Raw genomic sequence first — 22,031 nt, 5'->3', positions numbered from 1 at the left:
CAGGTATCAGTGCCTGTCCTGTGAATGCCACTGTCCCCGATCGTGTGCCATCCTGCCCACCCTCTCAGGCACTCAGGTGTGATTCCCACTTGGTGCTGCCTCCCCACTCTGGCTAAGCGGGCCCTGGGCTGTGGACACACACAGTGCTTTGCACTTCTGGGCCCAAGACAGGGCCTGGTAGGGTGCACCCAGAACAGTCTTTCAGTCGAGGAGGTTATGCGGAGCACCAACACGAAGGCCATTGCAGGAGCACAATTCCGCTTCCTGCCTGGCCAGCACCCTGCTGGTGCGAACCAGCACTAGATGGAGCCGCGGATGTTGTTGGCTGACCCCAAACTCACTCAGATGGTCCTGTTACACTTTATTAAAGTTCTCCCTCTTTGAATTTCTGAAGATGGTAGTCAGCTCCCTTGCATAAAAGGATTAAAGTGTCATGAAACTCTGTTTAATTCCCACATAGGTGCAGCTGCTGTACCACAACAGTAGCTTCAGACCTTCAACTTGAAATGTCAGGACTGGTGTAGGTTGTGGGTGTAGGTGGGTGGCAGGCAGCGCCATGGCGGGGGAGCCAGGGGTCAGTGAGGAGAGCCGGCGCCACATCAGAATAACCGCTCAGATGACTGGGTGGGGAGGGGGCTGGAGCCCCTGCCAGGGCAGATGCTAGCTAGCCCTCTGGGTGTTGGACAGGCCCAGCAGTGCTGCAGGGGGGCCTGCTACTGCTACGTCCCTCCTCCCTGGGGGGAGATACTGTGCCGTTTCCACTGCCAGCACGGCAAGGGGCACTGACATGCAGCGGCTGCCCACACGCCCGGGGAGAACACGGCCTGTGCTGGCCACGGCTGCCTCCTGTGGGCGGGCAGTCGGCAGTGAGGCGCTCATGTGCGCAGCACTGCCACTGGGCGCATGGATTTGGTGGCCAGGCCCTGAGCTTGGTCACCGCCTGTGCGGAAGTACAGGCCTGTGTGTGGGACGTGCGCAGAGGCCCCGCCCCAAATCTCCTGCCGGCTCCTCAGGTGGGGCTGGGCCTGCAGCTTTTCCTCTGCGTGTGTCTCTTCCCTCCTGCTCCTAGGCTGTGATTTGCTGGCAGAGAACAACAGCTCCCACACACAGCTTCTGCCCTCTATTTCCACCCCTCCTGAGTCTGACTTTCTTACTTATATATGTATGTATGTATGTATGTATGTATGTATGTATGTACTGGGAACTGAACTCGGAATCTTGTACTTGCCAGGCAGGTGCTACGCCGCTGAGCTGTATCCCCATCTCCTAAGCCTGGCTTTAAACCCACCCTCCCCTACTCTTCTACACCTTCATGAACACTGACCCATGACCAACAGCTGGCCTCGGAGGCCCCGGGGGCAGAAAGCGGGACCCCCAGCAGCTGCGCAGGCCCCAGTGGGAGCTGCTGGGGAGCACTGGCTCTCAGCCCCAGTGTCTCTGCCCGGATTCCTGACAGGTCCAGTGCTCCCGGTGTCAGGTGTCTCTGCTTTCAGGAATATGAAGGAGAAGGGACAATTACTGTCTTCAAGGTAACAATTAGAGTGCTATAAATGTCAAGTTGCCCAGAGAATCAAGTGCTGTATTTTTGGATCAGGTGCAGCACTAGGAAAGAAGAGACGGGGTCTCACTACAGCTGGCCTGCAGTGAGGAGGGCGGGTGGGCTGTAGGGGACACTGCAGGTGGGTGAGGTCAGAGTAGAGGTGTTGGTGAGGCCAGGAAGCCCAGACCAAGGGCAGCACAGCCCCTGGGCCACTGCTGCTAGTCCAGCCAGGGTGGCAGGCACAGTCCACTGGGCAGAGTAGCACATTCCCACTGCTGCCCCAGAATGCCAGGATGGCCCTTGGCGGAGCTGAGCTGATGTCCCAGGAGCTTCTATCAGTATGAGCTGCATCTTCAAGACTGCTGACATTCCACTGGCGTGAGGGGCCCTGGGTGGAATTTCTCAACCCAACCACATCCTCTCTGGGCAGGGGCAGCGCTCCAACTCTCACTCTGGTTGGATCCCCACACCCGATCCCGGGCTCCAGCTGAGGTGCCTCCTTGGTGTGGGGCTGGGCGCCGCCAGGGGGCTCGTCCTCCAGGGCCCTTGGCTGCGTCCATGCAGCAGGCCCAGCGCCCAGGTGACTTCAGGCCTCCCAGGTCATTCTACCTTCCACCCATGACCTTGGGCTGGCCACGTGTGACTCCAAACCTCCCTGAGCTCAGGCTCTGGGACTTGGCCCTGCTCTGCTCTGCGGCCTCTGCTGGGACTCACCCTTCCCCCTGGACATCTGGTCAACTCCTAACCAGATGTCACCCTCTGACTTTCTTGGTATGTCCCCTCGAGGTCTGGACACGCTGCTTCAGGCAGCACCACTGTCTCTAGTTGTGGCCGCTGCGTGCCTGCTGGCTTACTTCACAGCGCCAGAAGCTTCTGGGACGCCAGCTCAGCAGTCAGATTTACCCCTGTGCTTTCCCTGCTCACACGGAGACCAGCAAACACTCCTGGCCCTTCTGGAAAAGCCCAGCACTGCGAGAGCACAGGCTTCCCTCCCTCCTTCCCGACCACTGCCATGGCGGGCTGCTGCCCGCCACATGCCTGGGTTTACACCGAGGCTGCCTGGCTGCAGAACACTGCTTCCCAGTAGGACAGATGGCCAAGCCTAGCTTCTCACCCCTTCTACCACCCCAGCCCACCTCACCTGTCTTATACATGGGACGAGACTAAAATGCTATTTGAATAAAGGATTATAAGATCTTTTTTAAAACTACAACTCTAGCTAGGTATGACAGCACATGCCTGTAATCCCAGCACTCAGGAGGCTGAGGCAGGAGAATCCCAAATTCTAAGCCAGCCTGACTATATAGCAAGTCTGTTTCAAAAACAAAACAAAATGCCAGATGTGCTTGTGTATTTCTGTCATCCCAGTACTAGGTAGGCTGAGGCAAGAGGACTTCTGTGAGTTCAAGGCTAGCCTGGGGTACATAGTGAGCCCAAGGCCAACCAGAACTATAAAGTGAAACCCCATCTCAAACTAAATGAAAGAAAGGCTATGGTAATGCACGCCTGTAATCCCAACATTCAGGAGACTGAGGCAGGAGGATTGATGTGAGTTCGAGGCCAGTCTAGGCTACGTAGTGAGTTTGAGGTCAGCTTGAACTACATAATGAGGCCCTGTCTCAAAAAGCCAAAAAAAACCCCAAACATGGACACAATCACTCTTTCCACAGAGGCCACGGCTGCCCTCAGGAAGCCCGAAATGTTCATTCCATTCTCTTTCCATGTCAGATGGGTAAGCATTTAGTAAGGAACGTGAGCTCCTGTCTAGCATTTGTACAATGGCACTCTGGAAACGGTCTGACGCTGGCCCTGGCTCAGGTGGTTACCCTATCACCCAGCCTGCCCTGTGGCCCTCCTGGAAGGGGCACACCCCCAGCACAGGGCCCCGTGCATGCCTGGAAGCTACCCACGTGGGTCCTCACAGCTACGGGGGAGCCAGTGCCAGGCACCCCCCAACCACGCACAGCAAAGCTGTCGTCCACGTGTGACTGGTCTGGAGAAGGAAGAGCCAGTGTGCTACAGCTGGGGCACGCAGATCTGGCTCCTGCCAGGTGTCTGTGCATGGGTGTGTCTCTGTCCAGGGGACAGTCATGGGGCAAAGTGTAACTGAGGACAGTGTGAGACTGGGACACTTTTATCCAGCGGCCCTTCAGTACCCTGGCACTCTGACAAGAGCTATTCCGGGACAAGGATGTTGTCCTTTGATGTCACCATGGACAGACACTGGTTGAGGAGTTGAAAGCCCCAGACCAAGCCCCAGCTCTGCTGCCACTCGCCTGGGCACACCCTAGCTCCATGCATGAGGCTGGGCCCTGAAGACATGAGCCGCAGGACCCCTGGGGGCCTCCTCCAGACTGCGGTCACTGGTGCTCTGGGTGGGGCCTCCTGAACCACAGCCTGCTGACTGTGGAGGAGCGCATGGGCCGGTGCCTTGGGTTGCCAGAGCCCCCCTGGCCCTACAACCACACTGGGGCAAGCATCCCTGGCTGGGCCCCTCCTGCGAGCCTTATCCTGCTCCTTGAGCCCAAGGTGCCTTCGCAGAGCAGAGACCGAGGTCTCCCAAGGCTGGAGCCTGGTCCTGCCCAAGCTTCTGAGGTAGGCATGTGGGTGAGTGTTCTCTGGGGAGGGCAGGGGCAAGGTCTGCCAATGTGCAGTGCCTGTCCCACTGCTGGGGCCACAGGAGATGCCAGGTTGGGGACATGCCTCATTCCTGCCACTCCCCCAGGATTAGTTCAAACTTCCAGTGTGCGAGCCCTGGTGCCAGGGAGCCCCTGTACAGCTTCCAAGGCAGAGCTTCGCCCTTCAGAGACCAGCGCCAGGCCTGTGGTCGTGCATCCTAACTGCCTACCTTGCCTGCCCCTGTGCTCTGGCCAGCGGCAGGAGCCCGCACCACACACGGGCCCAGGATGCAGGCAGGTGCTCGCTCCGCTGACCTTCCTACTTGCTCTGGCCAGCAGCTGATGCGGAAGATTCCCGAGAGAACGCTGGCATCTGCTGCTCTTCTCCCTCTCCAGGCCTATGACGCCCAGGCAGGATGCGACTGCTAATTATTTGTCAAAAGGATTAAGACTTGGCCCTCTCCCTGTTCTGAAGCAGAGACAATTTCCTCTCACCACTCTAAAGAGGAAAGACTCCAGAGTGAGCTCCTCAGAACTGGTGAGGCAGAGTCTTCTGGAAAGCTCTTTAAAGCAAGGAGAATTCTTTGATAAATGGGACTTTATGAGCTGTCTCTGGTTAAACAAACACTGCCAGGGTCAGAGGCCGCCATCTGTCTCCCCACAGGGGGCCCATCCTCTGTCCACCCCTCCCCCACAGCTGCACAGCAGGTTCAGGGTCACATTTTCACTTTCACGTTTTTAAAGTGACTCAGCACCCACTTTAATGAAGTGACTGTCAGGGACCTGAGGAAGCCCTCTACCCCTGGCTCACACCCCAGCGCAGTGGGACGTGAGACACTGAACATCTCCAGGCTCTGCCATTTGCCGTGAGTGCCTCAGCCTCCCTGGACGCACTGGCTGGGATGCAAAGCGTGCTGGTGACAGCGTGGCCTGGGAGGCTGCTGGAAGGCTGGAGGGAAACGGAGCCGGCAAGGCCAGAGCCTGCCACAGGCCTGGTAGAGAGGCATCGGACCTCACCTCACACCTGCCTCCCACCACGTCCTGCCTGCGAAGGGGCAGGGGCTGAGTTGTATCTCTGCACTGGCTCCCTGTCATTCAACTGAAGCACTCGCAGGATGCTGAGTCACAGGACTCCCCAGCCAGAAAGCTACACATGTTCCTAGCACCACAGCAGCCTGCAGGAAGCGCGCTGCAGAGTGGTCTGCACCCCCTTCCTGCTCCCCCGGCTCCTGGCCTGCGTGTGTGGTGAAGGGTGGCAGCAGGTGTGGCAAATGGACAGAGGGGCCATCACCTCCTTAAAGGACAACAATTAGTAATTCCAGTTGATGGCCATGCCTTGCTGCTTTAATGAACAGTTCTATTTTTATAGAAAACACATTAACTGAGTGAAAAAGCAGGCTATTCTGAGTCAGGCGGCCACGCCCCTGGAAAGTCTCCTGCCTGGCCAGGCCAGAGCCTGTGCAGTGTGGGGGTGGAGGGGGGGTGTTAGTGGTACGTGGGTGGGCACCCTAGGCCACACTGAAAGGCACTCAAGAGACAAAAAGCAGGGCTCAACATGTGGTGGGCCCCATGCCCCTTCTTCTGGCCACTGGCTTTGAACTTCTCAGACTGTTCCTGTTTGTAAAATGGGAAGAGAAACAGCTCTTGTCCCTGAGGCTACTGTGCAGAAATAAATGCACATACCTGTAATCCTAGCCACTTGGGAGGCAGAGGCAGGAGGATCTCAAGTCCAGGCCAGTCTGGGAAGTTTAGTAAGACCTTGCCTCAAGGGTTTTTATAAAAGGGCTGGGGAAGTAAAGCCAGTAAAGGGTGTGCTTAGCATGGATTCTGTTCCCTGACGTGGGATGGGGGACCTTGTGGGAGGCTGGCTCTTCACCAAGGGGTCCACCCACATTTGCCCTGTGACTCTCACTAACCTAGTTCCTATTGTGTGCAGCTGTTCACCTTGCTCCATTTCCTCATTCCTAAAACGGGGAGAAGAGCAACAGTTCCCGAGCCTCCCGAAGGCGGAGGGGACCGGGGCTCACTGCTTACAGCAGCGCCCATGCGGGCCAGTGTCGGGAGCACTCCTGTGCTGGGCCAAGCTCCAGGCTTCCAGCCTGCCGGGCTGTCCAGCTGCCTGTTGGCTCAGGTTCTAGCTCCAGCCTGGCCACCTGTCAGCGTGGTTTCCTTATCATTCTCATAGCAGTGTTGTAAAGACCAACAAACACAAGCTGGGTGTGGGGACACACTTACAATCTCAGCACTGTAGGGGGCTGAGGCAGGAAGACCTGATGTCTGAGTCCAGACCTAAGAGACTTGTCAAGACCCTGCCTCAAAATAATAAAGACAGCTCAGTGTGAAGGCCCTGATTCAATCCTTAGTGACACATACGTACACACACAAAAGACCAACTGGCACGTGGTAACAGCCAATCAAGCTGATCGGATCTGCTGTGTTCTCCTTTTTTCTTTTTTTGAGACAGGGTCTCATTATGCAGTTCAGACTGGCCTTCAGCTCACTTAGCCCAGGCTGGTCTCAAACTCATAGCAATCCTCCTGTCTCAGCCTCATGAGTGATGGGATTACAGGTGCGCACCACACACCTGGCTCCCTTCTTTCTAAAATACCCAGCAAGCTCCCCTGGCCTTCAGACTGAGGGTCCCCCCAGTGTGCTAGACACCCTGCTCTGGAGTCCTGTGGGGGGTGGGGCAGGAGACAGAGGAGAGGTCAGAGTGGGGTGGAGGGGCCCTGGCCAGGTACAGCGGTCCCACTCACAGGACAGGAGAGCAGCAAGCAGCGGTGCCCTGCTGGGTCTCCAGCTGCCTGGCTCCCAAGGGCATACACCCAGGCCCTGGCTGGGATGCAGGGACACATGGAACCCAGACGCCTCCAATTTTCACGGCTCAGGAAAAGCTCCACCAGGGAAGCTGACTCACTCTGCTCACACACAGAGACTCCTGAGGGCAGGACTTCCACAGGACGCTGAAGGAGGGCGGGCCAGCTTTAGTGCAAGCCCTCTGGCCTCCCCAGAGACCAGTGGCCGGCTAAAAGGGACCCCTTTTAACAGCTCTTCTCACTCTAACACCAGGGGTTTTCCTGGGCCTGGAAGACTGCACTTGACCCACGTCCCTTAGCCCTAAAGGGTTTTGATGATCCTCTACTCCACAATGAGGAAACAGGAAACTGAACCCTCCTGGTTAGGCCGCCCTGCCGGCCACCTCAGTGAACTCCAGACACCAATTCTGGACCTTGCCTGACCTGAACACAGACTACACAGAACCTGAGCAGAGCCTTTCAGCAGAGAAGACCTTCCGGAAAGGTATGCAGGCAGAACACACAAGGTCCCCCGCTGTGCAGGCAGCCACCGGTCATCATCTCGACCAGCGGACAGGCTGCCAGGCCCAGTCTCCTTGTGCAGAGGGAGGTTGGCGCATCGAGACTGCTGGGGACTAGGCCCCTCCACTATAGAGAAACACTGTTCTGCCTGACAGCGTCACCTCCAGCCCAGGAATAAGGGAGCCAAGAGCTAAGACCAGCTTTGCAGACAGAAGAAGAACATGTTTTGGAAAACCTGCCAATACCAGTACTCCCTCCGCTTTCCCAACCAAACAACTTATGGCACCTGCACTTCTGAGTTCAAGCATGGAAGCTCAGGCTGCGCCCCCCAGTCTACACTATGGCCCCCAGCAAGACCATGGGCGCTGGTGGGATAGCAGGGGAAGCGCTGAACGGCCACTTTGCTGGCTGAGGACGAAGCGACCTGTGGAACAGTCCAGGGCTGGCAGTGACTGCGCCCCCCTTAGCACAGCCCTCGGCTGCTGGCCGCGGCCCCCTGGCTAGTGTCTGCAGGCCTGTAGCTGGCAAACATGGACACGGGAAAGTGATAAACTATGTTTGCGTTAATACATTTGCTTCCAACCCCCTCACTGGAGTGCTGGAATTTTAAGCATCCCTTTGATGTGCCACAAGTCCTTAATAAGAACAATTAAACACACAGGGCTCTAGGGCAGCAATGTGCACACCCCCCAGGACTAGATCCCTTCTGCTCCTCGGAATGCGCCACTAGGAATGTGTCATACACAATCTGAAAAGTAGGTGAGGCCAGCCAGGTAGATCAGAGAGATGCCCTAGAGGTTTAACTTTACCAGAACTGTACCAAGGTCTGGCTCCAACTAATGCCTAGTTATCAGCTCAGACATTTTCCAAAACAGTCTAGGTTTCCTGGGGCGAAAGGCTGTGCTTGCTCATTTGTTTATGGTTGGCAAGCTCTGGCTCGTAGAGAAGGCCTGCAATGATTCCCTTGCTGGGGTTCCAGAAGACCTTCCCCCAGGACTTTCCAAGTCCCCTAGGATCAGGGCTGGAGCAGCAGGAGCTCCCAAGAGGCTACTCTGATGCTGAGGGACCAGGCTGGGGGAGGAGGTGGCCCTGCTCACCATGGAGCAGGAAACCATTGCTTCTCGGGGGCCTAGGTGCGTGGTTTGGGCCTTCAAAGCCAGTTGGGCAGGCTTCCAGGGTGTGACTGACAGGCTGGTTATTGGAAAGCTCCCATCATTAGCCCAAGAACTTTGTTTGGTTGCTATGGAGATCCTCACTACAAGGGCCTGACTAAAGCACTAGGAATCTGTTACCTAAAACCATCCCTGACAGTGCCCGTGGCCTCCTCTGGAGGGCCCATTGCCCTTCTCCCGGATTCCTGCTCTTCCCTGCTCAGCCCCTCCCGCTGCCTCCCCCACCCCAAATGAAAAGAAAGGGCCAGCAGAGACATCATCCTGTGGCTTGCTTGGAGCCTCTCACATTCCAAACAGGGAGCTGTGGCCCGAGGCCCCCTGCAAGCCTGGGCCGCCCAGCCAGCTGGCGGCACTGCCCGGCCAGCACATGTGTCCAGGGCTTAGCAGGAAGCCCACAGGATTTCAGAAAGCTGCCCAGGGTGTCTGGTTCCCACCACGCCAGCTCACGCTGTCCCTGAGGGGCAATCAGTCTCTGCTTCCTCACGTTCCTGCCTTTTTAAACCTGAGCTCTACTAACTAAAGGTCATGCCCCAGCATGGACATCTAGAGCCCCCTTGCTTTGCTTTCTAATCCCCAAGGTCAGAGGATTCTCAAAAGTTGGACTCAGGGAAAGCTGGGTTTTGCTCTGGGAGTCTAGAAGCTGCCTGTGTGGCATAGTGACATTTTTATAAAGCTCTTCCCAGAGGTCACATCCCCTCCCCTGCTCAGGACCCAGACTTGCCAGGCCTCTCTTCCTGCCACCTCTGGGGTCACTGCATGCACAGCCACCCTTGGGTCCCAGGTGTCAGGTGACACTGTTTGTGGCCACCTCTGCCCCCCTCTGCCACTGTGGATACACAGCTGATGAGCTGCATGACCTTCTCTGGTCTGATCCTCAGAAGAGACCTCAGGAGCAGGAGGGACCAGGACAGATACTGTCTGTCATTCCAAGGAGGAACAGATTGCTGCAGGCAGCACAGGACACAGACCTGAGGGGACTTTGCTCCAGCTCTCACACAGGGTCAAGTTCACAGGGATGAGGGTCCATCCCACGTACCAGTGAAGGCAAAGCATGAACCCCAATTATCAGCCTGCCAGTGACTTCCCTCCCTGGCAGCCTGGGGTGCATTGCAGGTTTGGCCTTCACAGGAACAGAAGCTTCTAGAAGGTTCCATCACCAGACAGCTGTCCCTGAGGTACATAGTGAACAGACCTGTTCCTCGGGCCTCTGAGTAGCCCCTGAAAACAGACTCTCCTGGGGACAGTGAGGTCAGGGCCAAGGGGATTTGGTCTGTGCTGTTTTGCTGAGCAGTATTTACTGGACCGGTTGTTTAATTAATTGCCTTGGCAACAGCTGGCGCCACGCACAGCTCACTCCCAGCGAAGGGAGCAGCTGGAGAGACAGGACGCAGTGTCAACTGGAGAGCAATGACATTTTTCAGCAGTCCTGACCCGCACTGGACCCAATGACATTTCCTGCTAATCTCTGGGTTTCTGTACTCTAGGGTTTCATGTCTGGGGACCAGTTTTGACTTGTTTTGCAAATGACACGGTCATGCAGCAGAGCTGGGGGAAGATGGATCCCCCACAGCCAAGTAACTGTATGTAGACACTAGGTATTTGTTTCTTTCCTTGTTTTGCCTAAAATAAGAGTTATTTTCTTCACAGTCTTGGGGCCTTAAGTCCCCACCTTTCCCAGTTCCTGATTCAGGGGGTTAGGGGTTCATGGTGACTCAAGATAAAGAACTACTACTTCTCTACTGGTCCTGGGATGGACAGGGAAAAGTGAAGTGCTACTGGGGTGGGACAGCCTTGTCCCCAGATGCTTTGCAGCACATCATTGCAGAGATGGGACAAAGAACACACACAGCCTCAGCCTGCAGAGCCCCTTATGTTCCACCATTCCCTGTACTGAGACATCTGTAAGGGTGAGCTGTTCCCCTGGCAGAGGCTGCTCCCTTAAGGCTCAGGCCAGCAGAAGGGGGACAACCCTGCTTTGCAGGTAGCTCTCCGTAGCCTGGACGGAGGGTGGGGGGGTCTCGGCTACCTGCTCAGTCTGCACCTTTCTGGAACTCAGCCCCTCCGAGAACCTGCTAGAAGCCATCTCGTCGGATGCACACATGCACGCACTCGCTACATGTTCTCAGTCATGTCCGCCCACAGATCTGTGGGCGGCACAGGCCCAGGGCCAGGGCCCTCTGCCTTTCAGACTCTGCAGGGAGCAGGGAGCATCCTGGCGAGGGGGACGGGGATGAGTTCACACCCTGCTGCGATGCAATGGGGCCTCCAAGCCCAGCCCTGGGCTCTGGAGAGTGGAGGTGGTGTGGCAGAGGACACCTCCCTCAAGTGTGCTGGTGAGGCCAGGGGGAAGCCAGGTCTGGGCAGACCCTATTTCCAGCACACTCCACATAGCCCTTCAACCAGGAATCAGCTCTTGTCCCCACTGCTGGCCTGTGCAGGAGGCTGACAGAACAGTCAGCTCAGAGGTTAGAAAGTGACAAGACCTAACTACAAGTGCCACATGCAGAAGAGACCCTTGGAAGGAACTAGGGGTACGAGGAGGGGCCAACCGTGCAGAGCTGAATCTCCCTTTGATTCTTGTTTTCAGATCCATGCAGGACTTAGCTCGAAGTGCGCCACTGATAAAATCCTGCCCCAAAGCCTTGGCTTGGCCCTCATCCACTCAGGAACATGCTCACGCCCTGGGGCAGTTTCACCTCTTAAGAGTGACCACAGGGGCTGGGGAAATGGCTCAGTAGAATAAGCGCTTCCTTGGCAAGCACAAGGGTCTGAGTTCAATCCCCGGTTCCACCAAAAAAAAAAAAAAAAAAAAAAAAAGAGTGACCACAATCCCAGTGTCTTCCTCTTTGCTGTGGGGCAGCCCTGGGGTGGTTGAGACCCCCCCAACAGAGCAGAAGGGAGGGTGTGGAGGGTTTCCTTACTCTGGGCTCAATGACACTAGCCTATGAAGAGGAGGAGGCAGAAGCCCCACATAGCTCTTGTTCTCAGGGTCCTGGCTGGTGGTGGCAGGAGGACCTAGTTCCACCCTACGACTGCAGCTTGTGCAAAGTGTACCAAGTGCAATCTGAGCTCTGCTGCAAGAAGCAGGGCAGCTGGTGGCAACAGCCAAGGGACAGGCACGCTTGAGGTAAGATAACCTGCCCCCAACTGTCAGGTTACCCGCAGCAGCTGCGTCATGATGAGCTCACCTGCAGTGGCAGCCTTGAGCGTGTGGAAAGCTGGGGTGGGGCCAAGGCGGGGAAGCCCTTACACAGTGCACACGCGCCCCAGTGCATTCTTGCCCACAGCCCCACAGTCCCAAGGAGACTGTGGGCTTACCACTCCCTAGTCCTGCACACAGCCGCCGTGGCACTCTGTACTCTTTCTCCACCCAGAGAGTGCGCGTGCTGTGGTGCTGGCACCTGGGCTGAAGGCCAGCCAGCCCCTAACCAGCACTGTCCACAGGGCACTCACTTGAAGTTCTCAGGGTACTCGGCAATGGCCATGTTGGTGACGTCCAGGGCATGCTGATAGTGCTTCTGGGCAGAGAAGAGCAGCGCCAGCAGGTGGAGGGCATTGGCATCGTCCTTGCACACTGCCAGGGACCCCTGTAGCTGCTCCATGGCGCTGGAAATCTGCCAGAGGAAACCGTCGGCTTAGAGACCTTCCCCAGGCTGCAAGGCCAGAAGGAGCCTTGGAGCTCCAACTCAGGCAGATGCCTGGCGCTGGGACACAAGGATGGCGCTGTGTGCAAACGTATCCCCCAAGCAGCCTAAGAGGGGCCTTCTGTGACCGTGGGGCAGAGGGAAGACACTCACTGTACAGCGCCAAGGATGTGGGCAAAGGAAGCATTTCCTCCAGGGAGGTGGGACACACGAGGGAGAGGGGGCCTGGTGGCATGCAGACGCCCTTCCAGCTCAGCGGGGTCCTGCCCAGGGGAGGAGCAAGAACAGGGTGCAGAGGCGAGCACCGGGAAAGGGGTGTGGGCATACGCTAGTGTCCGCCCCTCCCCCCCAGCCCTTTTCTTCTCTCCGTAATTACTAGGCCTGGTTTCAAGTCTGAACAGGAAGGGCGAGGCCAGATAAGGTAGGGAGTCGGAGGAGCAGCTGGAGCGCCCCCTGGAGGTAGCTGTGGGCAAGTCTTTGCTCCAGGGGTAGACAGAGGTCACAGCAGTGTGGAGACCCACGCCCACCTGGACCCCAGCCTCCATCTGCGCTGGTTTGCTGCCCTTCCTGGTATCCTTATGAAAGGGCACAGACCCGGCTGCTCTAAGGCCACACTCCTACCTCACTGGCATGGAGCCTTATTCCTAAAAGCCCACAGGGTAGAGGTGGTATGGGGACCCCCTCCTGAGAAACCCATTAGTAATACTTAACACCACAGCCAGAGGCTGAGTCCTGGGCCTCCCCCAAAGCTGCTCTCAGTACCACTCCAACTCGGGACACCCCCATCCCACCGGCTGCTCAGCCAGGCAGTGGGGTGAGGTCTGAAAGAAACACTCGCAGGCCCACGTGGCCCGGCCTGCGCACCCCTGGCAGGATCTGGGGAAAGTTTCCACAAGCATTAAGGAGCAAAAAGAATTCTGGCAGTCACCAGTGTAAACACTCTTTTTCAAAAAAGGCTGCGTGCAGGGACTGAGAGCTCCTGAGGCAGCCCCGTGCAACCTGCGGGGCAGCGCTGCGCCTCCTGCACTGTCTCCTCCAGAAAACCCGCACAGGCCTCTTGCTCAGAGCTGCCACCTGCTGCCTGTGCCCACTGATGCTGCCTTCAGGCTGGCTGCGGTACTGCGGAAGCCCAAAAGGGCTGGGTTCTCACTGTCCCTGAGCTTCACCTCCCTGAATTCAACAGCCTGTTGAGCACAGCTCTGACCTTACAGGGGTTAACAGAGCGAATGTAAACACAAACAAAATGCTTGCTTGTCTTCTACACCAGCCTCTCTAACATTCCTGGGCAAGTGGAGCTGCTCAGCACCACAGCTGGACCCCCACCCCGTCAAGCTTGCACTAGCTGGGCCTCACACTGACTGGGCTGTGGTGCAGACAAAGGTCTGAACCTAGCCATCCCAGGTCAGGGCCAGCCTCTCTGCATGCCATGGCTCCTGGCACTGACTGCCACCTGTGCCACACTGTTAGATTCTGGGCACCTCCAACCTGGCTCAGTTTCCCAAGACCCCCAAGTCTCTCCAGTCCCCTGCACGGCTAAGTCTCAATCACCTTGCACCTAGCAGGCATGGAGGCCACGACCAGGCAGGGTGGAGTGCGGGCGGCAGCCTGAGGCATACCTCTGCCACAGTCTGCTGGGTGCCTGCTCTGGTGGTCCTGGGGAAGACAACTTCACTGTTGGGTACCTTCCCCCCTCCCCCCAGTTCAGATGCTGCTCTAGGACAAGTGGCCCGCTGTGCCGCTGCCTGGCTGGCACCTAGGGCATGGGCATCTGTCCCTCTGAGCTGGGCTTCCTCTGTGGCAAAAGCAGGATGATTCTCCCCCCCGCCCTGCAGAGACCCTGAATGTGAACGTCCTGCAGAGAGCTGGCTCCGGGTGCTCTGGAAAGGGCAGTTTCATTCTGCAAGCCTTCCAAGGTGCTGTCCCTAGGCACCTGGAGGCGTCCTCCATCTAGTCCTGAGGCAGCGCTCCTGTGTGCCCGCACGCCAACCCAGACACGTGAGCCCCTACAGTGTCTACAGTGGGGTTTTGGCTCTGCTGGAAGCTTGGGGGTCCCCTTCCTTCCTTCCTTCCTTCCTCCATCTATTCCTCTGCTCCTTCCTTCTTCTCCCTCTTCCTTCCCCCTCCCTTCCCTTCTCCTTCCTTCCCTCCCCTCCTTCCTTCCTTCTTTCTTCTCCCTTCCCTCCCTCCCTCCCTCCCTCCCTTTCTTGCTTCTTCCTTCTCCTTCCCTTCTTTCCCTTTCTGGTGCTGGAGATCAAGCCCTGGGTTGCTTACATGCCAAGCATGCACTTCTATTAAGATAATATACCCAGCCAATGAATCTGCTTGGAGTCCATTCAGGGGACTTCAACCCCTGGTGCTAACAGGCCTTGGGGTCCCCAAGGAACCTGGGCACCAGGCTCCAATAGCCTGGCCAACCAGCCATCTCTCTCTGCCAATGGGCACTATTCAGAGATGGGTGAATAATTAAAGAGATTAAAAAATGCATCACCCAAAGGTTTATCATTAACTTGATTGGCAAGAAAAGCACCAGGTTCTTTTACAGCACACTAAAAATAAAGCCGTCTCAGGTATCTTTCCTTCTGCTCCGGGGGCAGTGATGCCCAGCACAGAGAGCCCAGTGCCTGGGCCAGGGCGCAGTCAGGAGCGTGGGGGACAAGGCAGGGCCGAGTGTGTCGTGCAGAGGGGGTACAGGAGGAAAGGGGGGCAGCGGATGACAGCAGGAGGGACAGCAGGGCCATGGGGGAGAGGGCACAGAGGGAGGCAGCACTGAGTCAGGACAGGTGAGGAGGGGGCTCGGGACAAGGGTCCAGGTGGGGAGCAAGTGAGGTAAGGGTTCCAGCCACCAGGAGGAGCCAGGTCTATGACAGCTCCAGGGAGGTGATGCAGGGTTGGTGGCAGGGTCCCCGCTATCCCAAGCCACAGGAGAAAGCACCCAGGGCCGGATAAGACCCAGGTGGAGCAGTACCCAGGCACTGTCTCCAAGTGGGATGGAGGCCCAGGTTCGGAGCGGGACCTCACGGGAGTGATGGTTCCCTGAGGTGCTGCTGGTGGCAGTGATCGTAGCAAGGGAGGGGTCAGTGAACAGGAGGCCCCCATAGGGCCCCACAGCAGAGGCCTGAGGTCCCACCAGGAGCCCCCAGGAGGCCCTCCATGAGCCAATGGCTCTGCTTCTCTGGGATGTGAGGAAAGGGTCAGGGAGGACTCTGGCAGATGGCTGAGATCTCTTCTGAACTTCTCAGGGCTTCCCTGTTCCAGAGCAGGCAAAGCATGAGCACCCCTTCCCTGAGTGCCCACCCCCTCGGGCCTCTCACTGATGACCCCCCGCTCCTACCCCTCCCGCAGGCAGAGACACATGCACACAGCAGGTAAGAAAGCAGAGGCTCAGAGAGGTCAAGTCACTCGCAGATGAGCACAGAGCTGCTAAGTGGAGCTGCTAGGAGGTAGGGGCAGCCCAGGCCCCGGGGGTTAGGGGTGCTAACCCACCTGTCGGACGAGGGCCAGCTGCAGGGAGAGGTAGAGGACGATCTGGGGGTCGTCAGGCGCCAGTTTCTGGGCTCTGCAGGGAGAGTGACAACTGCACGTGACCCGGGCTTCCTGCGATACCATCTCTGCACTGGGTGCTAGGGTGTGTCCTTCCAGGGCTGGTCTGGCAGGCACCCAGCTGGAGACAATGGCATAGGCAGGGGACCCAAAGCCAGCACAGGGCAGGGACAGCTGCTCTGAGGGCTGCACCAGCTGAGGCAAGGCCACCTGGGATGGGAGCGTCAAGGTGACAACCCGAAGGAAGAGGCCCTGGGTGGGCACAGACAGCACCCACGTCCTGTCCATACCACACAGGCCTGGCCTGTGCCATCCATCAGCCTGTTGCAGCCCATACCCAAGGACAGTGGGCAATGCCTCCTGTAGGGGAGCAGACTCGGCCTCTCTGGGCCAAAACCTTGACAACAAAGAGCCGGTGGGAAGAGGGCCGAGGGGTAAGCCCTCCATTCCCTGGAGCTCCAGGGGGCTTGGGACTGGGAACCTGCTCCAACAGGAGCTGATGCAAAACTGGCACAAGGTGTTCCAGCCAGGCCCCATGCAGCAAAACTGCCACCTGTGTGGTCAGGAGGGAGCAAGTACATCTGCTTAGTATGACGCAGAGGCCAGGGTGGGGTACAGGGAATAAGGCTGACCAAGGTGGGCCTGGGACCCCTGCTGCCAGGAAGCCTCTGCTGAGGTCTGACCAGCAGGGGCTGCAAGGAGGCGAACGCTACGTACAGTCGCTGCATGCCAGCCTCCGAATGCTCTTTTCCTGCCCTAGCTCGTGTACTGTCACGGCTAGTGTGGGTCACTATTCCCACGCAGGGCCCCGAGTACGGTGGCTGGAGCCCCAGCTCCTAGTTACCACCTAGTTTCGCTGGCACTGAAAGCCAGAGGCCCACAGCTGAGGACAGCTTGTCCCTGCTGTAGGACAAGAAACGGAAACAGAAACCCCACTGCACAGAGACGAATACCAGAGTCACGTGACGCAAGGAGCCCTGAAAGTGTAAGGGGTCCAGCGGCGACCAAGTCTCCTCACCTCTCCAGGGTCTGCAGCGCCTTCCGGTGCAGTTCATCTTGCTTAGACTTCAGGGTGGCTGTGGAAGACAGGATGGATGCTGAGCTGTACTGCCAGGCCTTGCTCCAAACCCCAGGCACAGGCGCTCTGCAGGGGGAACCCAAGGGGTCCGGCCTGGAAATCCTCCATGTCTGGGAGGTCCAGCTGCCACCTGCTGCCACCCTGGGCTCCTGGCACAGCTTTGGCCCACTGGTTCACTTCCTGCTATTTATACCAAGTGGACCCACTGAGAGGCCCAAGCTCACAGGTGCTCTGCGACCCAGGTACCCTACCCAGCCTGCAGGGAAAGGCTACCACCCTTGTCAGGCACCCTCCTGGGCACCATACCCACCCACTACTGTCAACCCTGCCATACAGACTGCGGCAGGGCAGGTGCTCCTGGCCTTGGGTGTATGCTAAGCACCGCAAGCCAATTTCCCAGGACTGCGTCCAGGCTCCAGCCAGGCTGGACCTTTTTCCACCAGGAAGGACACAGCACTGAGAGCTCAGAGACCGCAGCTGCTGTGAGGAGGGGACGGGGGCCACCCTCGCTAGCCCGTGCAGGGTTCGTGGGTGTCAGAACTGTCAGTCCTCACCTCCTCAGACAAATCAGCTGAGAGGGGTCCTGAGGCTGGGCACAGAGGGACTCCTGGGTTGGCACTGCAAGGAGGTGGGCAAGGGTCCATCCCAGTTAGATCAGAGTGAGCACCCGTCATCCCCAGCCCTCAGGCTGCAAGGACACTGCTAAGCTTTCTACCTAAATGTCCCCACTAGGGCCTCATGTATTCAGAGGCAGGACTTCTGGAAGGTGATTTACTCTGGTGTGTGGTACTGGTTTTCTCTTAGGAGGCAGGACTTGCCTGCGGGAGGCAGGTCACTGGGAGTGAGGCCAGAAGCCTGGTTCCCTAGCAGCCCCTTCCTGTCTGCCATGCTGTGCACAGCCTTTCTCCCTTGGCCTCTCCCTCCTCACCTTCCTGGCTTGCAGCCAGCCCACTACAGACCAGAAATGCAAGCCCAAGAAACCTCTCCTATGAGAACTGGTGTTCCAGCAACGAAGAACACGGTCAAGGTAGATGCCAAAGTAGGTGCCCGCCTGGTGGGCGAGGGGAGGTAGGGCTGAGCCAGCATGGCCAGGGCAAGGAGGGAAGCCATCAGCCAAATTCAAGCATTTATTAGACACTTGCTATGTACTCAGCACTGCCATACTGGAAGGGGAATTAAAAGACTCCAGATGATCTTAGTACTAAATGAGAACGAAGCCACAGTGGCGTGGAGCGCTCACGGGCACCTAAAAGGCCCTAGGAGGACTGGCATGGTGGCACACACCTACAATCCCAGCACTTGGGAGGCTGACGCAGGAGGATCACCATGAGTTCAAAGTCAGCCTGGACTACACAGTGAGTTCAAGGCCAGCCTGAACTGCATAGTGAGCCTCTGTCTCAACCAGACAAACAAAAAATTAAAAAACAAAGACACCAAGAGTGCACAGGACACAGCAGCCTAGCTTGGAGGAACATGCATGCACGTGGGCGTGTGTGTGTGTGTGTGTGTGTGTGTGTGTGTGTGTATACACACACGTGCATCTATCCCAGAAGTGGATGGTGTCTGCTAGACTGGCAGGGATGGGGAGCTAGTGGGACAAGTGCTCTGAAGTCAGGAAGAAAGTTTGTTCTCAAGCAGTGGCCTCCTGGGGCCTGGCACTCACCGTCAGTAGCCTGCAGGCTGTAGGTGAGACCCAGGGCCAGGTAGCCCTTGGGGAGGAACTCCCGGGCCTCCTCACCAAGGCCAATCACCATCATGGCAAAGTGTTCCGCCTCCTCCAGCTGGAAAGAGGAGAGGCAGAGGTCACAAGATGCTCTGCTGCCGTGGGCATGACAGGCAACCCAGTTACCAGCCTGCAGGGCCTCCAGGCAGATGCAGACAAGGACGGAACCGGCTCACAGCGAGGCAGCATGGCAGTCACAGGAGCTCTCTGGCCCTGCAGCCCCGGAGCAGAAGAACCAGCTGTTTCCTCTGCCAGGCAGTGGCCCCCAGGACCCGACCCGAGGTATGTGTCTGTACTCAAGGTCACAGATGCCACTTTCAGAGAGCGCTCCCTTGCCCCTGAGACCCTGCTCTTCCAAGTCGCTCCCTGAGGGCGTGGTGCTTAGCGGGCCCATCTACGCAGCTCCCTTCCTGGAGGGGCTTTGCAGGGCCCTGTGCAGGTGCCGGCGCTGCTTAGCAGACAGAGGGGCCAAAGCGGGGCCGGGGGCCTTGGTGTGCGCAGCCAGCCCCGTGGAGCACGCAGGCCAAGGCTGGGCTGCATGTGGAGCTCACTTTGTCCTCACACAGCAGAGCCCAGCTTGCAGGGGAAAAAGGCCCAGGGCTGTTTCTGTCCTGGGAGCAGCAGACTGTTCCAATTGGAAAAGGACCAACTGGCGTGGGTCACACATGCGCACGTGATCACACACAACACGGGACGAGGCCTCGTGGACACCCTGGGATACCCACATCTGACAGGCTGGCTGGGATGGCAGGGCACAGCACAGCCAGGGGTGGGGAAGCTGCACTCATTCTGACGCCAAAGCCTCCAGAAGGCTCTCATGCCCTCCCACCCAGGTGTGGCAGAGCACCTGCATCCGCTGCCAGAGGGGCCATGGGTCTCCTCCAGCCCTGAGGCTGCCCCAGCCCCGGCAAGGAGCTGGATACGCCACACACAGGCCTTCCAGCACCACCAGGTACCTGCCCGGCCAAGGGCTTGTAAGGCGGTCAAATAGGAGCTGGACCCATGCCCACACAGGGACAGGCCCAGCCCCAGCACAGATGGGCAGCTCTGGGTATCCTGGGGCCTGGCTGCTGGCTGCATCAGGGAAAGTACACGGGTGGCGTCTGTCTGTCCCTGGAGTCTAGACTGAGGCCCCAAGACAGACGCCATTCACTGTGGGGTGTAAGCAGGCTGGGCTCCCAGGGAGGGCACAACCTTGGTGACATGAACAAAACCCCCAAAAGAATGAAGGAGCAGAGACTCCACCGTGCAGATGGGGAGAATCTGAAACACAAGGTACCACGAGAAGCACCAACACCATGATTCCCTCCTGTTCCCACCCACACAGCTGGCTTTCTGCATGGGGAGACACTGGCGACCACAGGAGGAAGTGTCACTGCTAACTTGATTAAGACGGTAGGTGGTACGACAGCACACAGCACTGTGCAGAAGCAGACAATGCTTTTGCAGCCAAAAACTAAGACTGGAAAAAAAGCAGAACTCCTGAGAGGCACTACCGTGTGTCGTCCCCACCCCTGCCGGCCACCCCCAGCAGGACCGGGAATGCTCAAGTCTGGGACACCTGACTCTGCTCCTTTGCTTAGAAGCACTGGCACCCAGCCCACTCCAGGCCAGCTCTACCCTCAGGAATTGGCTCTGCGCGTGGAGGCCAGGCTGCCTGCGAGGACGGACAAAGCGCTAGGACCACAATGCCCGACCTCAGGTCTTGGCAGGGCTACTTCCTGTGCAGCCTTGAGCAAGTCATCCCACTCTGCTGTACCTCAGTTTCCTCTTCTGTAAAAAGGGGACACTAAAGGTGTCCTTGGAGTTGCTGAGGACCGACAGATGACCTGAATGTTCACAGCAGTACCTGACTGCATGTCAAGTACTATTTAGTACAAGTTACTGCATGTAGTATAACTCATGGAATATAAACATCAAGCTGCTCTGCATTTTACACACACACACACACACACACACACACACACACACACACACGCGTGAGCAGTGCCATCAAAGCCCTCCAGCCCATGGGGAGGCAGAACTAGCCGTGGAGAGCAGGTCACTGTTCCCACCCTGGCCGGTGGGGCGTGTGCCACCTCCATGTGGGCTTCCCTTGAGTGTGAGGTGTGCCAACTAGAGTGGACGGAGCCTCACCTAACTGGGACGCAGGGGCACACAAGGGTGGTGACAAAACTGCTCTGGGCCAGCAGGATCCCCACCCCCAGCTTGGGCAGGTTTTCAGGGAAGGCAGTCTTGCCTTCAAAGCAGGGACACTACCACCTGCCTTTTGTCCCTTAGCTTGATCCACAGCCACAGAAAAAGGAGAGGCTCTGCAAGGACATGTGGTGACTCTGCTACTCACTCTGCTCCGCCAGGCTGCTCAAGCGCCGACCACGTCAGGGTCCAGGACTCGTATCTGTCCACCCATCGGCCCACACACTGGTGCAAGGCGCCCCTTCCACTGGCAATCTTTCCAGTCCGCTCCCTGATGCCCGCTGGTGACTATGCCCTGTGGTCTCATGACACTGCCCTCGCGCGGCGGATCCAAGAGGCCTGGCCCTCTCCTGCACATCTTCTGTCCACCTGGTTCCTCAGGTGTCCTGCCTGGCTCCACATTTCCTCCCGTGCTATCTAAAGCTAACAGCTGGTGCTTCTGTGACCAGTGCAGGCCACAGTGCTGACCCGCCCCACTTGTGAGGGTTACCAAGGCTCCTGCCAACCCTCCTCCTTCCCATAATGCAAAAGTCCCCTAGGATCCTTCTTGCCCAGGGCAGCTAGATAACGCTCCCAGAAGTCCCATGGGAGCCCCCTGCTCCCTCCTGTGGTTCAGAGCAGGCTGAGGCTTACCTAGCCCATCACAGCACCCCACTACCCAATGGTACAGGCACTGCACAGCCCGAGGTTCTGTGTGGGGGGCCTGCAGGCGGCCTAGCCATGGCCCCTGGCTGGGAAGCTCAGAACTGCACCTGCAGCCCAGCCTTTCTTCCAGCTTCCCGGTTTGTGGCTGCTTGCTGTGGCTTTCCACTTTCTCCTCTCTGGCATTTTAGAAAAAGGTATACGGCTGTGATGGTTTGGAAGGAAAGGCCCCTTGACTTCCAGTTCTTCGCTCCAGCTGTCCTACAGGGGTCTCTCCAGAGTGACCGCAGTGAACCACTGCAGTGGGCTGAAGAGCTTCAGCGTGAGATTCCTTACCTCTTCTTCTCCACCCAGGGACAGAAAGAGCAACTACTTTGGTCATTGCAGGGTCTCACACTGCAGCTCGGATTCATAGTGATCCTCCTGCTTTCAGCCTCCCCTGGGATCACAGGCATATGCCACTACACCTAGATTCTGTGGTTGGCTCAGCCCACCTTGGGGGCAGGGCTGGTGCGGCATGCGATGCCCAGGATCTAACCAAGGCTCTGTTCCAAGACACCG

The 22,031-nt window shown here is 57.7% G+C and overlaps 1 protein-coding gene across 1 annotated transcript in view; it reads right to left on the bottom strand.

Moving 5' to 3' along the window:
• Ttc7a (tetratricopeptide repeat domain 7A) overlaps positions 1-22,031 on the bottom strand; it is a 99,529-nt gene that overhangs the window by 22,710 nt on the left and 54,788 nt on the right. The window contains exons 11-14 of the mRNA XM_023711188.1: positions 18,573-18,690; positions 16,850-16,907; positions 15,775-15,847; positions 12,101-12,261 (exon numbers count right to left, since the gene is read on the bottom strand). Of these exons, the coding sequence (XP_023566956.1) occupies positions 12,101-12,261; positions 15,775-15,847; positions 16,850-16,907; positions 18,573-18,690 (410 nt within the window). The remainder of the gene's footprint in view (positions 1-12,100; positions 12,262-15,774; positions 15,848-16,849; positions 16,908-18,572; positions 18,691-22,031) is intronic.

This window comes from Octodon degus, unplaced genomic scaffold, assembly GCF_000260255.1.
Source record: "Octodon degus isolate 3935 unplaced genomic scaffold, OctDeg1.0 scaffold00020, whole genome shotgun sequence".
Classification (NCBI taxonomy): Eukaryota; Metazoa; Chordata; class Mammalia; order Rodentia; family Octodontidae; genus Octodon; species Octodon degus.
This window is presented reverse-complemented; position numbering and strand designations above follow the sequence as displayed.